This window comes from Aquarana catesbeiana, linkage group LG03 (assembly GCF_042186555.1).
Source record: "Aquarana catesbeiana isolate 2022-GZ linkage group LG03, ASM4218655v1, whole genome shotgun sequence".
NCBI lineage: Eukaryota > Metazoa > Chordata > Amphibia > Anura > Ranidae > Aquarana > Aquarana catesbeiana.
Genome location: NC_133326.1, coordinates 551513379 through 551535585, shown reverse-complemented (window position 1 = coordinate 551535585; position 22207 = coordinate 551513379). Strand labels below are relative to the sequence as shown.

The 22207-nt window shown below is 43.1% G+C and overlaps 1 protein-coding gene across 3 annotated transcripts in view; it reads left to right on the top strand.

The window, feature by feature from the left end:
- Positions 1-2566: 2566 nt before the first annotated feature.
- CCDC77 (coiled-coil domain containing 77) overlaps positions 2567-22207 on the top strand; it is a 50040-nt gene continuing 30399 nt past the window's right edge. Inside the window, exons 1-4 of one of the 3 annotated variants that reach the window (XM_073621637.1) lie at positions 2567-2770; positions 7909-7967; positions 8949-9168; positions 19743-19885. In XM_073621637.1, the coding sequence (XP_073477738.1) occupies positions 7930-7967; positions 8949-9168; positions 19743-19885 (401 nt within the window). In that variant the 5' untranslated portion in view covers positions 2567-2770; positions 7909-7929. Of the gene's footprint in view, positions 2771-7908; positions 7968-8948; positions 9169-17299; positions 17447-19001; positions 19099-19742; positions 19886-22207 lie in introns of those variants that run through there. The other 2 variants (XM_073621639.1, XM_073621638.1) reach the window with 2 other exon arrangements.

Here is a 22207-nt window from a genome sequence, read left to right as displayed (position 1 = left end):
AAACATGGTGATGGCAGCATCATGTGGGGATGCTTTTCTTCAGCAGGGACAGGGAAGCTGGTCAGAGTTGATGGGAAGATGGAAGGAGCCAAATACAGGGCAATCTTAGAAGAGGGCCTGTTAGAGTCTGCAAAAGACATGAGACTGGGGCGGAGGTTCACCTTCCAGCAGGACAACAACCCTAAACATACAGCCAGAGCTACAATGGAATGGTTTAGATCAAAGCATATTCATGTGCTAGATTGGCCCAGCCAAAGCCCAGACCTGAATCCAATAGAGAATCTGTGGCAAGATTTGAAAATTGCTGTTCACAGACGCTCTCCATCCAATGTGACAGAGCTTGAGCTATTTTGCAAAGAAGAATGGGCAAAAATGTCACTATGTATAGGTGCAAAGTTGATAGAGACATCCCCAAAAAGACTTGCAGCTGTAATTGCAGTAAAAGGTGGTTCTACAAAGTATTAATTCAGGGGGGCTGAATACTAATGCACGCTAAACTTTTAATACATTTTTTGGAAAAAAATTTGAAAACCGTTTATCATTTTCCTTCCACTTCACAATTATGTGTGACTTTGTGTTGGTCTATTACATAAAATCCCAATAAAATACATTTACGTTTTTGGTTGTAACATGACAAAATGTGGAAAATTTTAAGGGGGTATGAATACTTTTTCAAGGCACTGTAATTGTACATAAAGTGCACTATTTATCTTTTAAAAAGTGTTTCCCAGTTCTTCTAATTTCTAAATTTCTGCATTTGTAAATTTCAAAAGCCAATATAAAGGAATAGTAGTCATAAAAAAAAGCACTTGTGGTTTTAACTAATAATTTATTTTGTATAATTCTTCTTTAAGGGGGCATGACAGGGGGTGTGTCCTATGCCTACATACTTTTGCTAATAGGTGTCCCTCGTTCCCACCTTAAAAAGTTGGGAGGTATGCTTTAAAGAGGAGTCACCCCCCCCCCCCCCCCCAAAAAATAAAAAAATTAAAAGTCAGCAGCTACAAATATTGTTGCTGCTGACTTATACTATTAGTGAACTTACCTGTCCAGGCATCCAGTGGTGTCCTCACCAGAGCCAATTCTGGAATCGGTTCTCGGGTGCTGCTGTCGCCATCTTGGCTAAGTGAAACCAGCAGTGAAGCCTTAGGGCTTCACAGCCGGTTTCCTACTGCTCATGTGCCTATCCTACTGAGCTTTGTCAATGGGCTGGCTGGGGGGGGGGGGGGGGGGGAGCTGAACTTCTGGATCACTTTGCGGCTGCGAACTGAGCCAGAAGTGGGAGGAAGTACCTGTCAAAACCAGGTCCCCCCCCGCCCCAAAAAGGTGTCATACGTGGCAGCAGAGAGGGGAGGAGGCAGACAAATGGATCTTCCCTTTTTGGGTGGAGCTCCACTTTAACTGCCATTTCATGCTTGACAGTTTAAAAAAAGGGTTTAGTTCCGTTTTAAGGTTTGCATGTCTGGTACATTAAAACACGTTATATTAAAGAGGAACTAAGGTTCCGCTGTAACAAATAGTGAGAGGACAGGCTTTTTTTGCAGAAGAGACCTGCAATAAAATACACCTACCTACCTGGCTGCCTGCCTGCTGTCTTCTCCGGGGTTGTAAACTGAGCTGTGCATGTTCAGCTTACATTGCTGGCCCTGGCCTCCTGTGCATTTGCAGGAGTGACGTCATCCTGCGCCGGCCAATAAAGACGACCAAAGACCTACACCAAGGAGAAGATGACAACACCAGCTTGGTACAAGGACCATTGAAGGAGAGGTAAGTATTGGTTCCTTCAGTTCTGCTTTAAGGTGGCCCATTGAAATGAATGGGCTGTCAATCAACTCCCCTTTTACGACAAAGAAAAGTGAGAATTTTTCGATTCAGTGCGTCACCATGCAGTATGTTACTGCAACTCTTATGCATCAGGTTAGTATGCTGGGGTGCCATCTAAAATGAATGGAATGGCAATGCACTAAATCATGGGTCTCAAACTGGCAGCCCTCCAGCTGTTGTGAAACTACAAGTCCCATGAGGCATTGCAAGGCTGACAGTTACAAGCATGACTCCCACAGGCAGAGGCATGATGGAACTTGTAGTTTCGCAACAGCTGGAGGGCTGCCAGTTTTGGATCCTAAAGCATGTAACATGTATTTTGGTAATCTTCGCAACCTACAGGTAAAGTGTCAATGGCCATATATAAAGCTGTATATTAGACCTCGTATACTGTGTATCATACCATGTTTCATAGTTACATAGGCTGAAAAATATGCTCTATATATCATTATTTTCACCAAGATTCACACATTTTTCTTAGTGAATCTTTTGTGAAAGCTGAGTGAATCTTGGGTAAAAATAAATAGCCCCCATATGGACTGCAACCAAAAGACAACATGTAAGCCCCCATGTAATATATGGATATTTTATTATCATTTGTATGTCACCAATAGCAATTCTTGCTAGTATTCTCCCCGGACGTGTATTTCATAGACTTTCGTTTAGAGTTAGACCAATTAATAGGCATACATAAACTCCTGCCAGTCTGCGGCAAGTGCGGCTGCGCGCCGAACTACGTCTCCCGACACGGCCGGAGTCTTGTAGGCCGAGAAGAGACGGCCGATTGGCGGAGAAAGGTAGATGTTTTGTGATTGGGCAGAACCGGAGAGGTGGCTGATTGGTGGAGGAATGAAGACGTGTTGTGATTGGGCGGAACGGGAGAGGCGGCTTGTTTGGTTTCCAGGTAGACGGTGAGAGCAGGCGGTTGAAGGAGCGGGTTGGAGAGGTGAGAGAGCGCCTTATGTCGGGGTTTCTATGTCTGTATTAGGAGGGGGCTCTGCGGTATAGCGAGACATAGCTCTATACTGAGCGGCTTCTGTATGCTGAGTAGCTGTTTCCTCCTCCACCATCCCTTGTAGTGGACAGAATAACATTTGGACACACTATGTGCCTGGTGTCTGCTGAGGAACCTGCGCAGGTGCAGGGAAGATGCCCATTGCACCCTGGGAGGGGGGGGAAATAGGGCGATGGTCCTGAATTTACCACAATTCCTGTACACCGCGCCAAACAGCAAAACTTCGCTGGCCATTGACTTCAATGTATTACATGTAAAATCTCAGTTTTTCTGCAAAATGCATTGAAGGAGAATCTGTTTTAAAAGAAATATTGCTGCTTGTCCTTACCAGTCTGATCATCTTTACAGCGTTCTTGTGGTCTCCTAATACAGTATGGACTGTGGCGATGGTTCTCTGTGCTGCTGGTTTCTTGGCATTGCTTGATTTCCATGACAGAGAAATGCTGAAATCCAAACTGGGCACGTGCCACGCTTGTAAACTAGGTGTCATACTCTCTCCCTCCCAAACCGCTCTCCCCGCAGGTATAGCTTACTGATTTCATGCAGGAGCAGAGGAGGGAAAGATCCTCATAAATTAATGGACAGATCTGTCAAAGGTAGATATAAAAGATTTACTATGCTACATTAGTAAACATTTTGCTCATAGGCGTGCGCACTGCAGTGGCAGCTGGTGCTCAGAATTTTTTTGGGGGGGGGGCGCAAACAAACTGAAAAATACTGCCCCCCCCCATCAATTGCAGCCTTACTGTGCCCCATCAATTGCAGCCACTTGTGTCTTACCCTGGCAATAAGCACGTGCACCCCCCCCCCCCAGGTCTTGCAGCTGGCACTTGCACACACCCCCTCGGGTCTCACAGCTCTAGACCCCCCCTCTCCCTCCATGGGGTCCGGCACTTACCCGAAGACTCGCATCCTCTGTGTCTCTGTCCTCTCTCCTACTCTCCTCCACACTCGGGCAGCGGTGGAGGTGCCCGGTCCTTTCATGCTTCCTCTGCTTGCCAAAGCGCCACTAGGCATCCAATAGGCAGGTTTGCCTGGCACTTTGGCCAATCGGGAAACGGGTCTCACCAACCTGCCTCCTGATTGGCAGGGAGGCACTGTAGTGTGAAGATAGCGCTATGGTCACACAATTGGGTGGGTTCAGGGTGCACTCTCTGTGCCCCAAGCACACCCTTTTTTGAAGCCGATTAGAGCCTCTGGCTCTAATCACATGCTTTAAAAAAAAAAAAAAAACACCCCCACCCCCGCCATAGGAATCCATGTGTCCAGCGTCCTGAAAGGGGCCAGGCGCATGGATTGGGGGGGACGGTGGCGCAGGTGAGCCCTCAATGCACGGGCCGTCACTGACACTCACTGTGTCCATTCATAACTGAAGCATAGTAAAATGTAAATACAGGAAGCGGCTCAGCACAGAGCACTTCCTATTCATTTACTGTCCAATGCAGCTGAGGCTGTAGAGCTGCACGATTCTGGCTAAAATGGGAATCACGATTTTTTTGCTTAGCAGATAGATCACGATCCTCGCGGCATAACATCATCTTTCACATTAAAACAAAAAAAATTAGGCAAACTTTTTACTGTTACTTTTTTTTTTTTTATTCATTGAAGTGTATTTTTTCCCCAAAAAATGCATTTGAAAGACCGCTGGGCAAATACAGTGTGACAAAATATTGCAGCTATTGACATTTTATTCCCTAGGGTCTCTGCTAAAATATATATAATGTTTGGGGGTTCCAAGTAATTTTCTAGCAAAAGATATTGATTCTAATTTAAACAAGTGTCAGAAAAAGATTTAGACTTGGTTAAACTTCCTGCATTTACACATTGTTAAAAACTTGGCAGACTGCCTGGATTTTTTTTCTTTACACACAGAAGTTTATCCCTTTGATCGAAGAAGGAAGAGTTTGTTACAGTGTTTCATGTTAAAAACTTGGCAGACTGCCTGGATGTTTTTTCTTTTGACAGCTGAGTGAGCAGATACGTCTCTCCACTTGTTATATGAAAGAATCGGCAAACTCTGCACTAGAGATCGTCAGGGGGGTTGAATCGAGATCACAATTTTTTAACGAATAATTGTGCAGCTCTATGAGGCTGCAGAGAAAGACTAGGGAATCCCTGACCTCCATCCCTTTCTCAAATGTGAGACATCATCGGGAGTCCGTTTTGACCCCTGATATTTTGTCAAAGCCCCCCAGTGGGGAACTTCTAAAAAAGAAAAAAATACCCCAGTCCACTGCCCTCCTGCCACCATCCATGTTTTTAATACATTTTAAAATGTTTATAGTGATTTGTGGGTGTTTTAGCTCATGCGTAGATGTGTTTTTACAGTGGGTCCAGGCCACACAGGCACTACTTGGTAACCCACTTTTAATAAAAGAAAAGCAAAGTTCAACACAGGTGGATAGCCCACGCAAGGGTTCTCCAGCAAACACAACAAATGAAAATTACAGAGCCACCTGGCTGTTTGGTCTCCCAGACCACAAGCTGTTCAGGCTCTCTCTGCCTAGATTGCAGTGCCTTGCTGCATGGGCCCATTCCTGTTCTCAAGCTTGCTCACTCCTCCAGAGACTTAGATTTCCTCCAGCCCTCTGGACCTGCTAACTGCTTTTGTGGCCTCCCAGACCCGCGTAGCTGTCCCAACTCTCCCAGTCTTAAAGTGGAGCTCCAGCCCCCCCACCAAAAAATTTAAATTCAGAAAATACTGTAGCTGCTGACTTTTAATATTGGGACACTTGTCCGTCCAGGGATAACGCGACATTAGCACCCCAGCTGATTTTTCAATCGCCTCTCAGGTGGTGCTGCCGCCACCATTCCTGTTGAGGGAAACCGGCACTTCCCTACTGGGAATGTGTGAAGAGCGCTGTGGTTTGTGAATGGCCCGGTGGTGGGGGAAGGAGGAGGGGGCCGAACTTCCGGGGGAACCTTGCCATGGGGACAGGTACCTGTCAAAAACAGGACCATGAAGAATGAATGTAGCCACCCATCAATAGTATGTCAGATCACAGCAGCAAAAAAAAAAAATGGAATACAGTGTATAATGCATATTTGGATAGAATTTTTTTTTTTTTTAACCAGGGTACAGTCTCACTCTAATGCCCCGTACACACGGTCGGACATTCCGACAACAAAATCCTAGGATTTTTTCCGACGGATGTTGGCTCAAACTTGTCTTGCATACACACGGTCACACAAAGTTGTCGGAAAATCTGATCGTTCTAAACGCAGTGACGTAAAACACGTACGTCGGGACTATAAACGGGGCAGTGGCCAATAGCTTTCATCTCTTTATTTATTCTGAGCATGCGTGGCACTTTGTCTGTCGGATTTGTGTACACACGATCGGAAATTCCGACAACGGATTTTGTTGTCGGAAAATTTTATATCCTGCTCTCAAACTTTGTGTGTCGAAAAATCCGATGGAAAATGTCCGATGGAGTCCACACACGGTCAGAATTTCTGACAACACGCTCCAATCGGACATTTTCCATCGGAAAATCCGACTGTGTGTACGGGGCATTACTGGTTCCCAAAACAGTTGCATTGAAAGCGGAACTACAGTTCCGCTGTGACAAACCACGAGCAGGTAGGCTCTTTATTGTAGAAAAGACATGTCTCTTCTAAAATAAAATATCTAACCTACCTGCTTGCCGCATTCTCCAACATGTAAACTGAGCTGCACATGTGATAACATCCTGCGCTGCCCAATGAAGTCTGGCACCCAGAGGAAGATGCTGGTGCTGGCGAGGGACTCGTATTGTTAAAGAAAACGTAAGTTTAGCTCTGCTTTTAGGAATGCCATAAATCGTAACTGCCAGAGTTTCTTGTGCTCTCAAGTGAGCTGTCAAGCCATCAAATGGCTGGTGTCATGTTCAGCACAATGGCAGCTGCATATCAAACAGGCAACAATGGCATTTTCCTTGGCTGTAAAGGTTAGGAGGGTTTAGTTCCACTTTAAAGTAGAACTAAAGACCTGCTGTTAAAAACTGCAAACAGGCAGGCTGTTTATTGCCAAAGAGGCATGCAGTGTCTGCTTGCAGTCTTCTTTGGAATGTGTACACTGAGCTGCAGAAGCAAAGCTCAGTTTACGTTCCAGCATAGCACCTGTGGGCCCGAGGCTTCATGTACACTAGCTTTAAAAAAAAAGAAAGCTCTCCTGGCAACAGCTTTTGAGCATTTTTTTACTTCTGTTTTTAGAAGAAAATAGTGTTATCCTATGTGTCCATTCACACTTATTTGAACTTGTGGGAACGCTCCTAGCTGCTGCTAAAAGCTGGCACCAAAAAATTCTATATAGAGCATTTTTCATGCATTTTTGTTTAGGCCCCTTTTTAGATGGGGTGCACTCCGTCAAGCGAATCCGCCTGCTCAGTGAAGTATCTCTCTCTGCTAAGCAGGTGGACGACTGGTCTGTATCTGCGCCGTTATGCAGAGCGGATACAGCCCGCTGTTCTCTATGGGGCGGTCAGATGGAAACAGGCCACCTGTCCATTTCCTTCCGAGTGTCATTCCATCCGCTGGACCCCATTCATCTGTTTTTTAGCAAACGGGATTGGATCAGATGCTGGCGGGTGTCAACGGACACATGTCCACTGACATTTCGATGCTACATAGAGAGCTATGGATGGTCCGATCGCATCCACCTTAAAAACCTGACAGGCAGACCCGATCAGTCTGACAGTGTGAAAGGGGTCTTATATTGTGCATCGAGCCAGAATGATTGCATTCCTGTGCAGGTGTGATATCCCATGCCAGCCAATGAAGAAGGCCACAGACACCCAGGAGAAGATGCGGGCAAGGGATGTGAACCTTTGAAAGAGAGGTACGTTTTTAGCTCCACTTTAAGTAGCTCTGTGACGATATAAAACCTGTCCCTGACCACTTCTAAGAGGTCTGTGTTCTAAAAGGAAGCTGCTCTGGGAACTTTGTTTTAGCTAACACAAAACTCTCTTATGGACATCTACTCAGAAGCTCACTGACTGCACACACATCTAAACCACTAAACTATGTGTTATTGGGAAAAAAATATTGAATCTATTAAAATCCCTTTCTTCTTTTTTTTTTCTTTGCAGTGAATTTTGCTGGAGTGAGCTATGGATCGTACTCCACGCCAGGAGACTCGGGGAGTCAGGTATGAGACTCTGTTAGCAGTGATTACATTTATTCTAATCCTTAAAGTAAAGCAAATTGACCCTCCTTTATTACTGTTATTGTAATGCATCTAGGCTGCATAAACAATAACATGTATGGGCTTCTTTTTTATTTAATTATTTTTAACACCCAACTGCATACAAAAACTCTCCTGTCTATCCTGCAAGGTGTTTATTCTCCTTTTCCCTTGCAGAACTTTTTTCCACTTGTAGATGTCCTCCATATTCAAGGGTTTGACAGCCAGCGTTATTCAACTTCTTTTCCTGTGAGCTTAGGCTGACCTGGATCTTCCCCTTAGCCTGTGACCTGGAGAAGAACAACAGTGATGAGCTCATCACTTTCTGTTCACTCCTCCTACCATCATGCTTCTTCTCAGCACATGAACCGATTGGCTACTTGTTCTGCTTCTTCCTCTCTATCTGGCTGATAACTGGTCAAATTCAGGTACTCGCTCACACTGCTCACATTTAAAAGATACTTTTATTTAACAATGGATTACGGTAATTACAACAGAGCTGTTTTAATTTGTGTTTCTTATATCTAGAGTTCAGCTTTAGAGAGATTCTGTCACTTTTTCCTGAACAGGCAAATGACAGGGTCACTTTAAGGCTTCATACTTTTTGACTCCTGAACACTTCTTCCTGGACATTAGGTCTGAAAACTGTACCAAGATGAACAACTCAGTACACACTTCATGTTCACCTCATTTTGTCATAAAGACGCAGACAGTTGGCTGTCATTGTATTGCGTGGCAGCAGAGAGTTTGGTAGTTGATGAAACCTAGCCAATGGTCACAGGGATGCTGCATGCATGAATGTTCACACAGATAATTTAGCTGCATTTTCCCATAAAAAGGACCCGATTGGACACAGGTTTCTGTGATTTTGGCTTATAGGAGTCCTGTGTACCATGTGAACATTACATCAACCCTCATATCATCATATGTCATTTCTTTCCACAGGTACAGAACACCCCAGACCCCAGAGCCCTCCATATTGTCCAGCCTTGCTTCTCACCAAGTAGATTCCACCCCTCTACCTCCCATAAATGAGCGCTTGGCATACCTCCGCCCATCCCGTGAGTTGCTGGAGTATTACCGTAAGAAGATCGCAGAGTTTGATGAGGAGCACGAAGAGTTGGCAAAGAAGTTGGACCAATACAAATCCACTTATGAAGAGCAGGTAAGTTTGAGGGTGTGGGGATTGTAAAATAGTTTTTGTGTTTGGAATAGATTGGCAGGATAGTGTGCTGGTGGGAACCTGAAGCAGAATTTCCCATAGCAACACTGTAGTTTTACAACATTTAACCCTTTCACTGTCTGGGCCATTTTTTTTTTTTTTTCTGCACACACTAAAATAATCGTTATAGGACTGAAGATTAGTTAAAACCCCCAAACAGTGTATTTTCCAGAAGCAGAGACCCTACAGAATAACTTTTTTTTTCTTTTTTTTTTTTTTATTGTCACACAATATCAATACGACTTTTTATTAAGCACAAATTTTCAGTGAAGAATATATTGAAGTTATTAATGTTACGGAGTGCAAATGCAATTTATTATGCAATTTTCAGTAAAATACAGAATGAGGTTGTGATGAGTAAATGACTACCCAAGCTTTAAAACTGCATGCGTCTGTGAAATGGTGTCCGTATCCAACAGGTTATTTGTTTAGAGTTCACGTTAAACAGTGTCCTAGGATTAGTGCTCTTGATCTGACATGCATGGTGTTATGTAACGTGTAGCATAACCAACATTTTCATACGTAGGTGTCCCTGAAGTGTGTATTTACCTACTGATGGGGGTGGTTCAAAGAATATTTTATTTTTTTTTCCACTGTATTGCTGTCACATAGGGGACCAATAGCCCCTGTGTGATGGTGTGTATATATACTATGACATGTTTTTGTTAAGGAGACTTAAAGGGTCTTTTCAGACCCCTGATACCTCCCCTGCTGAGGTAATGGGATGCAGATTAATCATTGGTGGAAGCAATCCAGCATCTGTACAGCTATCAGATCGCTTCCATCTGAAAGCCAAAAGTTGGGTTGTAGCTAGGGCTGAAACAACTTATCGATTATGAAATTAATCAATTACTACTATTTTCATAATCGATTAATCGGCCAGTAACATAATGAAGTTAAAAATAACTAAAATGAACCCTTTATAGTAAAAAAGAGCAAATCACTACTGTAAATATTACTTTCACAGTTCTACAGTAAAAAATGAACCCCTTACAGTAGTGATTATCTGCTTTTTTTTTAATTTTTTTTTTTTTTTTTTGTACTATAAAGGGCTAATTTCGTTTTTTTTTTAACCCCATTATGTTACTTAACGTCTTAGACCTGGTTCACACCTATGTGTTTTTTGGTGCGTTTTGCAGAAACGCACTACAGTTCATTTACATGGTTTCCTATGGGACACGTTCACATCTATGCTTTTTTCAGCCGCTGTGTATTTGGAAAGGGTCAGGGACTTTTTTTTTTTTTTTTTTTTTTAACGCAAAACGGTGCTTTTTTGGTTCAATATACTTCAGTGCAGAAGCTGCAGAAAAGCATGTAATGTGTTTTTGCAGCAATTTGTGTTTAATCTGCCCAACAACAAATTTTCCAGCAAAAATGCAATATGCAGCAAAATCGCGTGCGCAAAAATCAAAACGCACAACAAAAAGCACTGCAGAAACCCATCAAAAGCAAACTGCATATGTGTGTACCGGCCACACGGATCAATTTTCAGACGAGAATATTCAGACGATAAATCTTTGTACATTCGCTGAATAAAAGAATGTTGTTTGAAATTTTCACTTGTTTTTAACATTCTGTTTTTAAAATTAATGTAATTTCTGAACGAAAACCACATACACTGTCTGAAAATTTTCCATTTCTAAATTTTCCCGTCACTTGAAAATGATTGCTTTTTTTTTAAAATTTGATCTCTGAGTCTGATATTTGCCAGATTCACCCTTTTAATAGTAATAGCCTCTAATAGTATATACAGTATATCTCTTCTGTCTGTTATTCTCAGAGTGGATTAGATATTTTGCTCCCTAACCATATACTTGGTTATTTTATATTTACCACTGCATAGAGATATTTAAGAATAAATTGCCTTTTTTTTTAAAAACTTTACATTTTAGCTAACTTATACACCACACTTTTTTAAGGTTATTAAAGTGGAGGGCCACCCTAAAATAAAAAAAGTACATCAATATTCTTAAAAAATTTTTTTTTTTTAACTTACCTGAAACCCCTATTGCTAGGCAGTCTTCCTAATCTGCCTCTTCCTATTCCACGGCGTTGCCTTCTGGGACGTGTGTGTCCGTGTCTCTCCCAGAAAACATCGGGGCCATTCACAAAGCGCCGCGCGACTCGCGCATGCACAGTAGGAAACTGGCAGTGAAGCCGCAAGGCTCCACTGCCTGTTTCCCTTAGTTAGGGTGGCGGCGCCGGCAGCCGATCCGATAGACGGATAAATAGTGAATAATTCCGCGCCACAAAAATAAGTGGTTAATAGAGCAGCTACACCCTGAACAAAATGAATAAATTCATAAATGCATACGTGTGAAAAAAGGGGGGGTTGGGGAGCGCTAGATAATTGTCAAAGAAGCTAATGCACAAAAAAATCCCATTAAATGTGAGCTAAAAATAATACTATCAAATAATGAAAACCAGCTTGCCTGTGTGCATAGAAATTGGATAAACAAAATCGTAAACCTGGAGGCAAAAAATAATTGTGTTCAATAATAATTGTGCAACCGTAACATATAATGTCAAATAAATATCAGATGTGTAATATAATAAAAAAGTCCATCAAAGGTAAAAAATAAATTGTATAGAATCCTGATGTGAATCTTGATATCAAGACGTGAGCAGCAAAATCCCTTCACCATCACTGAAAGACACCAATGTGCTCATGGAAATAGATGTCCTCTTACCAGATGAAGTTGACCAATTTAATGAAAAAAAGGTCAAATAGGCTTTAGCAAGATAATGCTTGCTGCAATGGAGAAAACTGAACCAAACTCTTGTCCTCACATCACAGGGTCTCACGCATGGCATATAAAATAGATGGAGAGGACGGATCGGCCTCGGGGGGCCAACATCGCGGGCTCGCTGGAGAGGTAAGTGTCCTTATTAAAAGTCGGCAGCTACAGTGTTTGTAGCTGTTGACTTTAAAAAAAAAAAAAAAAAAAGGCTGCAACACCCCTTTAATCGATTATGAAAATAATCATTAGTTGCAGCCCTAGTTGTAGCATGATTCCAGTCTTTAACCCTTTTACTGCTATCTTCACCCTCCCAAATATAATTTTATTTTTTATTCCATGCTAAACTTTTGGTGGTTTCCTGCTGTATTAATATACTTCTAAGCCCAACAGATCCAGCGTTGTCTACTTCTTGTGCCCCCCCTCCTACTCCAGGTCCTGTCCTACACCATCATCTTTATCGTTTACATTGTGAGGATCCAGCTGTCTCTTCCTGGTTTCCCCAATATTGCAATACTAGATCTCTGCATTTGCATGAGATCTTCCTTTCTGTTTAGGTGGATGTAATGCCTCCTGGGATATCTGATGCCTGTGTCCCAGGAGTTAGTAAAGGGGAAAACAAATAATTCTCCTTGCCTAGGCAAGAGTAAGGGTGTGGCCAGGCAAAAAAATAAAGGTAAAGAACAAAAAATAAATATCTATACTTTCCCTTAACGTCTTTCAGGACAGCACCTTGAGAGCGTGGCTCCACCCACTTGACAGGAAACACACCTCCACCAAACTTTAAAAGGAGGCTCCTTCCCACTTATCAGTTTTTGTGTTTCCTCCGGAGGGAACACGTGGGTGTTTGGAGCTCTCAAGGCGCTGTCCTGAGAGGCCAGGCTCCCTACTCCACTATTTTTTGTCCTACCTCAAGAGAGCCGGGTCCTCCCATTTCCACAGGTTTATGTGGTACCGGGTGGATGGGCTCCTTCTCCTTCGTCAGTGCCAGGACTGCTCCAGGGTGGGGTGGGGGGGTGTCAGGCATGGCAGGCACTTTTTTTGGCCAGGACATGCTTTTTTTCCTGACGCCGCCGCCATCTTGGGAAGGGCAGTCAGAGGACTGCATCCGCCGGATGTGAGGTAACCGGAAGTGGGGCAGCATCCGACGAGCAGACGTTAGGCGGCATTTCCGCTGGCAGTGCAGGGGGAGGAGGGAGGAATAGGTCTGGTGCCTACATAGTTCCGGTCTGGCGCACAGGCGTTATTAGTGTCCGGAACCGGCGTTTTCGCCACAAGCATCACGCTGCTGCCTCAGCATGGACTCAGGAACTGCAGCAAGTGGGACTGGCACCAGCAAGGCCCAGGTAAGGAGCAGACTGTAGATTCTGCTCAACTTTACTGTGGGGTCTCTCTCTAGCTCTCTTCTCCCTAAATGTTTAGTGGGGCTTGAGGGTATTTTTTCCCCCTGGTGGCGGAGGGGCCTGTCAGGGCACATGAGTCTGTTGTTTTTTCTCACACTGCAGCTGTGGTGAGCATCTTGAGTGTTCAGGCTGACTAAAGGATGGTTTATCTTTTTTTTTCTCTTTTTGTTCCCTTATCATGGCAGACCAAGAGCTCTGACCCTGGGATTAAAAAGAAATGTCCTTCATGCAAAACTAAGTTAACTGAAGGCTGGAAAAAGACTATGTCAAGCATGCATTGACTCCTTGGTGAAGGAAGAAATCGCATCTGCCAAAAAAGAATTGGATGCTACCATTCAATCCTACAAATCCATCCACAAGTCAGCCCACTACCTCACAGTCCTCTCAAGGCTCACTGTTAGTCCCGGTAGTGGAGGCAGAAATGGGTCCTCTGAACCAGGAAGGGCTTTCCCCCTCTCATTCAAATGACTCAGATGAGGATGAGCTGGAGAATGTCTTCCAAATATAAATTGTCTTTGGATCAAGTGGACCGCCTTTTGAGGGCTATTTTTGCTACTTTGGGCCTGGAGGAGTCCATGCAGTGATTTCTGAAACAATCAAAGAATTGGCTGATCCTGATAGGAAACCATTCTTCTCTAGGGCTCATAAGAGAAGGTTCCCTTTTGATGAAGACCCAGCGGCTCTCTGGAATAAGGTTCCAAAACTTGATGCAGCCTTTTCTCAGGTGTCAAGATCTACTGATCTGGCATTTGAGGACACGAGGATCTTAAAAGGCCCCTATGGATAAAAAAATGGATCAACAACTCAAGTGGGCTTGGCAATCCATTATGGGCAACCTTAAGCCAGCAATGGCAACTACTTGTGTCTCCAGAAACTTGGAGTATTGGGTAAATCAGCTTAAAGCTCATATAATAGCGGATTCCCCTAAGCAAGAAATCCTTGATTCCTTTTCTACTCTCTCAGCGGCCGTAGCCTATCAGGATGGCAGCTAAAGCCGCAGCCCTTACTAATTCAGTTAGACAGGCATTATGGCTAAAAACCTGGCAGGGGGACGCAGCATCTAAAAATAAATTATGCGGGGTCCCTTTCTTAGTGGATTTATTGTTTGGCCCTTGACAGGACTGCAGATAAAAAGAAATCTTTTTTCCTGTCAAGAAGGAAAAACAGCCAGTCAAATGTTTTTTTTCGTCCTCAAAGGGCTCTGGAACAAAACTAGCCTCAAGAGAAAAAGAAAAGTTGGTCAGGGTGGAGGGGAAAGGGCAAAGGAGAATGTCCTTTTCCATCCTCCATTAAAGCGCTACGTAAACTGTTGGCGCTATATAAATATTGTATAATAATAATAATAATAATCCTCCTGCGTCATCCAGCAAGACGCAATGACAGCCGGTTACAGGTGGGTGGAAGACTTCAGGGCTTTCTCCCCTATTGGGCAAGCATAACAGAAAACCAGTACATTCTGAATATGCTAGCCCAGGGTTACGTAAATAGAATTTTCAGATCTCCCCCCAGAAAGGTACTTGGTGACAAATCTTCCAAGGGATGTAACAAGGTCCCTAGCAATGACGCACCTGTTAAAGGACCTGATAGATCAAGGGTTTTGACTCTCGTTCCACAGGGGGAGCTTTATCAGGGATTTTATACCCATATATTCCTGATAAAAAAGCCATCCGGAGATTTCCGATTAATCCTAAACCTCAAATCGATCAGTCCTATACAAAAGTTTTCGTATGGACTCTATCTTCACGGTCAAACCTATTGACAAAGGAATGCTTTATGGCATCAATAGACCTTCGAGATGCCTATCTGCATATCCCCATAGCCCCGCAGTCTCAAAAATTCCTAAGGATGGCGATAAATTTGGGGAAAGAGGTTCTGCACCTACAATTCAAGGCCCTCCCCTTTGGCCTTTCTTCTGCCCCACCAATATTTACAAAGATAATGGCAGAAGAGCTTGCACCTCTCCGCCTGCAGGGGATTGCGGTAATTCCGTACTTGGACGATCTACTCTTCTTTGCCCCTTCCAGGGAAAAATTTGTTAGAGGACCTCGGAAAAGCCCGAGGTCATCTAGAAGCCTTGGGTTGGATTATAAATATGCAAAAGTCAAATTTCAATCCGGCCCAAGAAGTACTATTTCTGGGGTATCAGACCTGTTCAATAGAACAGAGTATTTCTCCCAGAAGAGAAAAAGGTAAAAGTCCAAAATGTTGTAGCCTCCTTACAGACAAATCCAGGAATTATCAGTCAGGCAAGTCATGTCATCCCTAGGAACCCTAACCTCAACCATGCCAGCCATTCAATGGGCAAGGTTACATTTCAGACCTCTTCAGACTTTTCTCCTGAGAATATGGAATCGCAGGACAGAATCTCTGGAAGCAAAGGTAAAATCCCCACCAAAGTCAAAAGATCGCTTTGGTGGTGGAGAAGCCAGGAAAATCTGTCAAAGGCCTGCTTTGGTCTTTTCCAATAGAAAAGGTGGTAACGACAGATGCCAGCGTGTGGGGTCGGGGAGCTCACTTGGATCAAAACTTCACGCAAGGAGTGTGGTCTCAGGCAGAGGCAAAGAGGTCCTCAAATTGGAGGGAACTAAGGGCAGTCGCCTTAGCATTAGATGCCTTCTCTCCAATCCTTCAAGGTTCTCATGTCCAGGTCCTCTCAGACAACGCCGCTACCATAGCCTACCTAAACAAGCAAGGGGGCACAAGAAGCAAAACACTGCAGTTGCTAGCTTCAAAGATCCTGGTTTTGGCAGAAAATCATGTACTGTCCTTATCAGCAGTCCACCTCAAGGGCACCCTAAATGTAGTGGCAGATTATCTAAGCAGAAGGCGGATTCAGGAGGCAGAATGGAGCTTGAATCCGGAAATTTTTGCAATGATTACCAGGGCCTGGGGTCAACCACAAATAGACCTATTTGCGTCAGAAGAAAATATGCAACTCCCGGTATTCTTCTCGATTCACAGAAACGACAGTTCCCAGGGGACAGAGGTGTTAATTCAGCCCTGGAACTTTCATCTGGGTTACGCCTTTCCTCCTTTCCAACTGATCCCATTGGTATTGAGGAAAATACAGAGGGGAAAAAGTGGCAGTAATTCTAATTACTCCATTTTGGCCAAAAAGGGCATGTTTTACCACCATTCTACAGATGGCAGTCAAACCATCTTGGCAGCTGCCTCACCGGCAAGACTTGCTCCTACAAGGTCCGATACAACATCTGGAAGTGGCCAGTCTAAGCCTCACTGCTTGGTGTCTGAGGAGCAGTTGTTAAGAAACAAAGGTCTGTCACAACCTTTGGTAACTACATTACTTTACAGTAGAAAAATAGTGACCAGAAAAAATCTATGCTAAATATTGGAAAGTCTACAAAGCAAATTCCACAATTTGGATGTAAGAAGAACTTTATTACAGTATCTGGAAGTAACAAAAAACTTTCGGTCCTCGGACTCTCTGTTTATACTTTTTTCTGAAAAAAAGGGCCAACAAGCTTCTAAGGGGTCAATAGCTAGATGGCTTAAATCTGCTATTCTGGCAGCCTACTCTCAATGGGGGCTATCCCCCCGCTGGGAGTTAAATCACATTCTACCAGGGCTCAAGCCACTACATGGGCAGAAATAGCTGGTGCCACCCCAAATCAAATTTGTAAGGCGGCTACGTGGTCAAGTTACCTTACGTTTGTCCGTCATTACAGACTAGATCTTCTGTCAGCAAGTGAACAGGCTTTTGGCAGAAAGGTCTTGCAGGCTGTGGTCCCTCCCTAGTGGGTAAGTCTCTATTATCCTCTCAAGGTGCTGTCCTGAAAGACGTTAAGGGAAAAATCAAGTTAGACTTACCGGTAACTTGTTTTCCAGGAGTCTTTCAGGACAGCAGCAACCCGCCCTTATTGTATTAAATTACTATGCTGTGACTAACCATATTCTGATTATGTGTTCCAGTTTGGGCCAGAGGTTCACTACTACTACTACTGATGATAAGTGGGAAGGAGCCTCCTTTTAAAGTTTTGGTGGAGGTGTGTTTCCTGTCAAGTGAATGGAGCCACGCTCTCAAGGTGCTGGCCTGAAAGACTCCTGGAAAACAAGTTACCGGTAAGTCTAACTTGTTTTTTTTTTAAAAAGTGGAGGGGCAGGATTTGATTGCAACAAACCTTAAAGTAGAACTAAAGGCAAGACTTTTTTTTCATATTGGATAAATAAGGGAAGGTTAAAACTCCTTTTTCCTGGTGTGTTTTTTTTTTTTTTAACCATCTCTGTCCTATTGGGGAGATTTACCTTCACTTCCTGTCCCATAGCCAAAACAGGAAATCCCTGCTAATTAAGGGAATCTCATTTGGGGGCGCCCAGGTCACCAGAACGAGTGTCCCAATTGGAAGAATTCTCCTCCATTCCTGTTCGGGGGACATCCTAAAATTTGGAATTCTTTTTTACTTTCACTTTGGTTATAATGATAAACAGGGCAAATAGAGAGTTTGAATCTCCCTAATAGGGGCAAAGGTAGCAAAAAAAAAAAATTTAGACGGGTTTTCTAATCCATGTTTTAAGGCTTTCATTTTGCACAGGTGATTTGATCAGTTTCACTGCCTTAGTAATTACCACAGCTGTTTTCATCTGAGGGAAATCCTGAAAACATGACCTGTTGGGGCGCCTTGAGGACTGGGATTAGAACAGTATTTCTCAACTCATCTCAAATCTATCCAAAAAAAAAAAAAAAGTTTTGCTTTTAGTTGTACTTCAAATTTTAAGTGAATGTCTGCTTTAAGTATAGGTCTACCTAAGTGTGCTCATCCACCTGGATTAAGGTATGGCATGCTTTTTATAACCTCCACTACCTTCTCACCAGCCATATTGTATGATTGTTATTCACAGCCTTCTTTGTCAAGAGAAACGCTAGGAAAACTTTTTTTTTTTTTTTTTTTTTGTGTCCTGGCAACATTCGTCCAAAAGAAGCACCCGTCCTTGTACAAATTCTAACAGCGGGTAGGGGTTGTTCCTTTCACTTCATAGGGACATACAGTATAAGATTTCCTTTTGCTTCCTTTGTGGTCACTGGGACAAGGAAAGTAAAGAGAAAAGGGACCACAGATAGCACTAATAGCCTGGCAGTGGTTCTAATTCTTTTCCACTTTGCAGTTTTTACTCATGAATGTATTTGCCACAAACCAATCGCCTGCAAAAATGTAAAACTGGAATGGCAGACAGTCCTGACTCCTTTTTTGTAGCCCCTTTAGTTCTTTTGCAGGATTTACCCAGTGGGCAGAGGCAGCTATACAAGAGAAAAATAAAGGGGTAACTAGTAAAGATTGCTGTTTGGTGTTTCCCCTCTAATCTTGGCACTGCCTTGAAGGAAATCTGAGAACCCAGCAGTCATCAAGAGTCTATGTCCACAAAGAGAGAGATAGTCCTGATGATTGCAGAAGTGTACCTCTGGATAGAGGGTACAGACAGTGGCCAGTTAAGTGGAGGCTGCCTGGAGACACAAGAGTCAAAGGTGTGTGTGTGTGTGTGTGTGTGTGTGTGTGTGGGGGGGGGGGGGGGTGCACTTGGAGATGAGCACAGAGGGACATATACAAGGCAGGGATTGGAAGCATGGGGGAGGGTCATCGGCTTAGGCAGTTGCAATGTGTTGCTCACATAATGAAGCCATACTTCTCCTCGCCCTATAAAAGAGCACCATTCAGGAAAAACACAGAAGTGCTGTTGACTGCCTATCAGACAGAAGACCTGACACTGGATCAAGAGATGTAAGTATTAGCATACACTACCACAAACGCAGGCAAAACCTACAAACTTCCACCGTTTAAACAGCAATGGTTGTAATTATAGGGTCACCATACAGTACGTTCTCTTCTTCCTTTTTTTTTTTTTTTTTTTTTTTTTTTATTATTATATGTGTGTTCGAAATTAGAGATGCGATGAAATTTCGGCCCCGAAAAATTTTGGCTGAAAATGTTCTCTGCATTTTGCTGATCAGATAAAAAGGTGGCAATAATGGCACCGAAAACGCATGCTATTTTACTGCGATTTAGCCACAATTTTACCGTGCTTATGGTGTATGTTTCATAGGTCATGTTACTCAAAAACTGCTTTAAAAATGTAATATGGGTGTGTGTGGCGATGCGTTCTTGCTGCATTTTCAATGCATTTTAATAGGGAGTTGCGTTTTGGTGGGTGGTGGTGGTGGATTTTTTTTTTTTTTTTTTCTGACAAAAAATGCAGCAAGCAGGATTTTTGTGGACCATTCTGAAGACATACATAGAATTTAGAGGGATACATTTTTGTTGCTCTAAAGATGCCAATAATTGCTGACAATAAATTCATCTAAATTTATGCTGGTTAATTAAAAAGTCGAATATAAAAAAATAAGTGGTTGATGTTTCTGTTCTAGCACAAGCTGCAATGGGAGATGCGTCAGCGGGATGAGGGGATTGCGGAGCTGCAAAAAGCTCTCAGTGACATGCAAGTCTATCTATTTCAAGAGCGTGAGCATGTGTTGAGACTGTATTCGGAGAACGACCGGCTAAAAATCAGGTGGGCATTATACATGAGTTTTGTGTTGCCTATAAGATAATTGAACTTGGCTTTGAATATCATATCATTTACACCATTGTATTTCCTCATTTACTTGACACTACATGCTCTCCAGAATCTACTGCTAAAAGGGGTCTGACTTTGCACATTTTGTTCCACAGCATAATCTTTCTATATAGCTTCTTGATCTTTCAGTGTATTGAGTTTGGTCTCTGGCTCATGCTTCCGCCTATTCTAAAAGGTTTTATTTGGTTATCCTGGCTGACAGGTGTTTTTATTCAGCATGCACAGCAGGCTGTCCCAAGTGTGTTGTTTGTACAAAATAGACCTGTGTAATGCAGTCTCTGTCACGAGCATTAACAAAGGAATCTTGTTTTGTTCCCACTGTAACTTCGTTTTATTACCTGTTAATCCTGTTGTGTGTTTGTTTTTAACCAAAACAAGCTGTACATCAAAAGTGGAAGTTGGAGGGATGAGACAAACCATTTAACATGGACAGGGGTGCTTACAATGGTCAGCTTTTATTTAGTTAAAGCAGAACTAAACCCTCCAATACTTTATAGCCAAGGAAGCTGCCATCTTGGCCTCTGTTTGATCTGCAGTTGCAATGGTGCTACACATGTGATCAGTTATGACACCAGCCATTTGCTGGCTTCACAGTTCAGTTGAGTGCAAGAGTAAATGTGACTTATCATTCATGCCGTGCGTTGAATTTAACTGTTTTGGGAAATAGTTAATTTAATGGGTTTTGTTCTGCTTTAAAACATTTATCCCAAAGGGGGGAAAAATGGTTCCTGTAACTGTTTAAAAAGGTGTTAGGTGGAGTTGGGCTTTAATTTGTTGGTCACTTCTAACACTAACATAACTCTCCAGGCAGTGCTGCTGGCAAGGGTGTTTCTGCTGATCCTCCATAAATAAGGGGAGCCCCCTGTGTTACTGGTCAGATCACCAGGTGAAATGGGGGGGGGAGCCTAAAAACCTAAAACGAATACAACAAAAAATATAAATACTGCGCTATCTGTGTAGAAAAAAGTGATATACATTTATATGGATCTAAAAATCCACTGCAACCTCTTGCGAGACATACACAATCGTATAAAATTCAAAATTTTGGTTGCGCTGATTAATATTAATCCTCTAAGTGATAATACCAGTTGAATGACACAATAAAACCAATTAATAAACGATCCTGTGAAAAAAAGATACAAAATAATGCATTTAGTAAAAAAGTCACTATTGAGTCCTTAATAGAAAAAAGAGCCAAGAAAGTTCATATGCTGAAAATGGTACATCAATATATTCCTCCGGTGGCACACAAGCATAACACCACAAGAAAAGTGCAAAAAAAGAAACGGGATAGTACCTCCACCTCTGTACACGCTGCCGCTTACCAGCTATAAGTTGATCTCCTATTACGGGAGATCAGATGCGCTTGTGGCTTATTCCTCCGCCTCGGGTCTCTATACAGTGCGCCAATACTCCCAGCGTCCTCACTAAATAAAAAGCTTCATGCACAGATGCATTCCATAGGTCCTCATGAAAAGACAATGAAAGCTAGCATAGTGTAAATCCTTAATTTGATTAAAAAAGGTCATGATTGCACTTACAATTAGGTTGTTCGTTTAAAAACAGCTTTAAGAATCAAGCTGGCCGGCTCTCGATGGCAGCCTGTTGCTTCTGGGATCTGCGTACACGTGGTGACGTCAGCACGTCGCTCATCCCTGCATACGTTTCGTCACACCTGACGTCGTCCTGGGGCACAGGCGGCGTACTGACTCACCACCTTTTATAATTGTCATAATAACCACTTCCGCCCTGTTCCGAGCTCCCAGTGTCATTTGTTCCACATCCGCCATATTGGAACCTCATACTCAGTTGAGCCACTCAGGTTATTTTAGTTATATTGATATCCATAGGGGAGGGCATTTTCCCAGAACCTGTGATGGCGGATTCAGTGCTACTAAGGGTTGGTTTAAATCGTAAGATGTGGGCATCCGCCAGGTTCCAATATTGCGGATGTGGAACGAATGACACTGGGAGGTCCAAACAGGGCGGAAGTGGTTATTATGACAAGTATATAAGGTGGGGAGTCAGTACGCCACCCGTGCCTCAGGACGACGTCGGATGTGTGACGAAACGTATGTAGGGAGGAGCGACGTGCTGACGTCACCACGTGTACGCAGATCCCGGAAGCAACGTGCTGCTATTGAGAGCCGGCCAGCTCGATTCTTAAAACTGTTTTTAAACAACCTAAGTGCAATCTTGCCCTTTTTTAATCAAATAAATTAAGGATTTACACTATGCTAGCCTTCATTGTCTTCT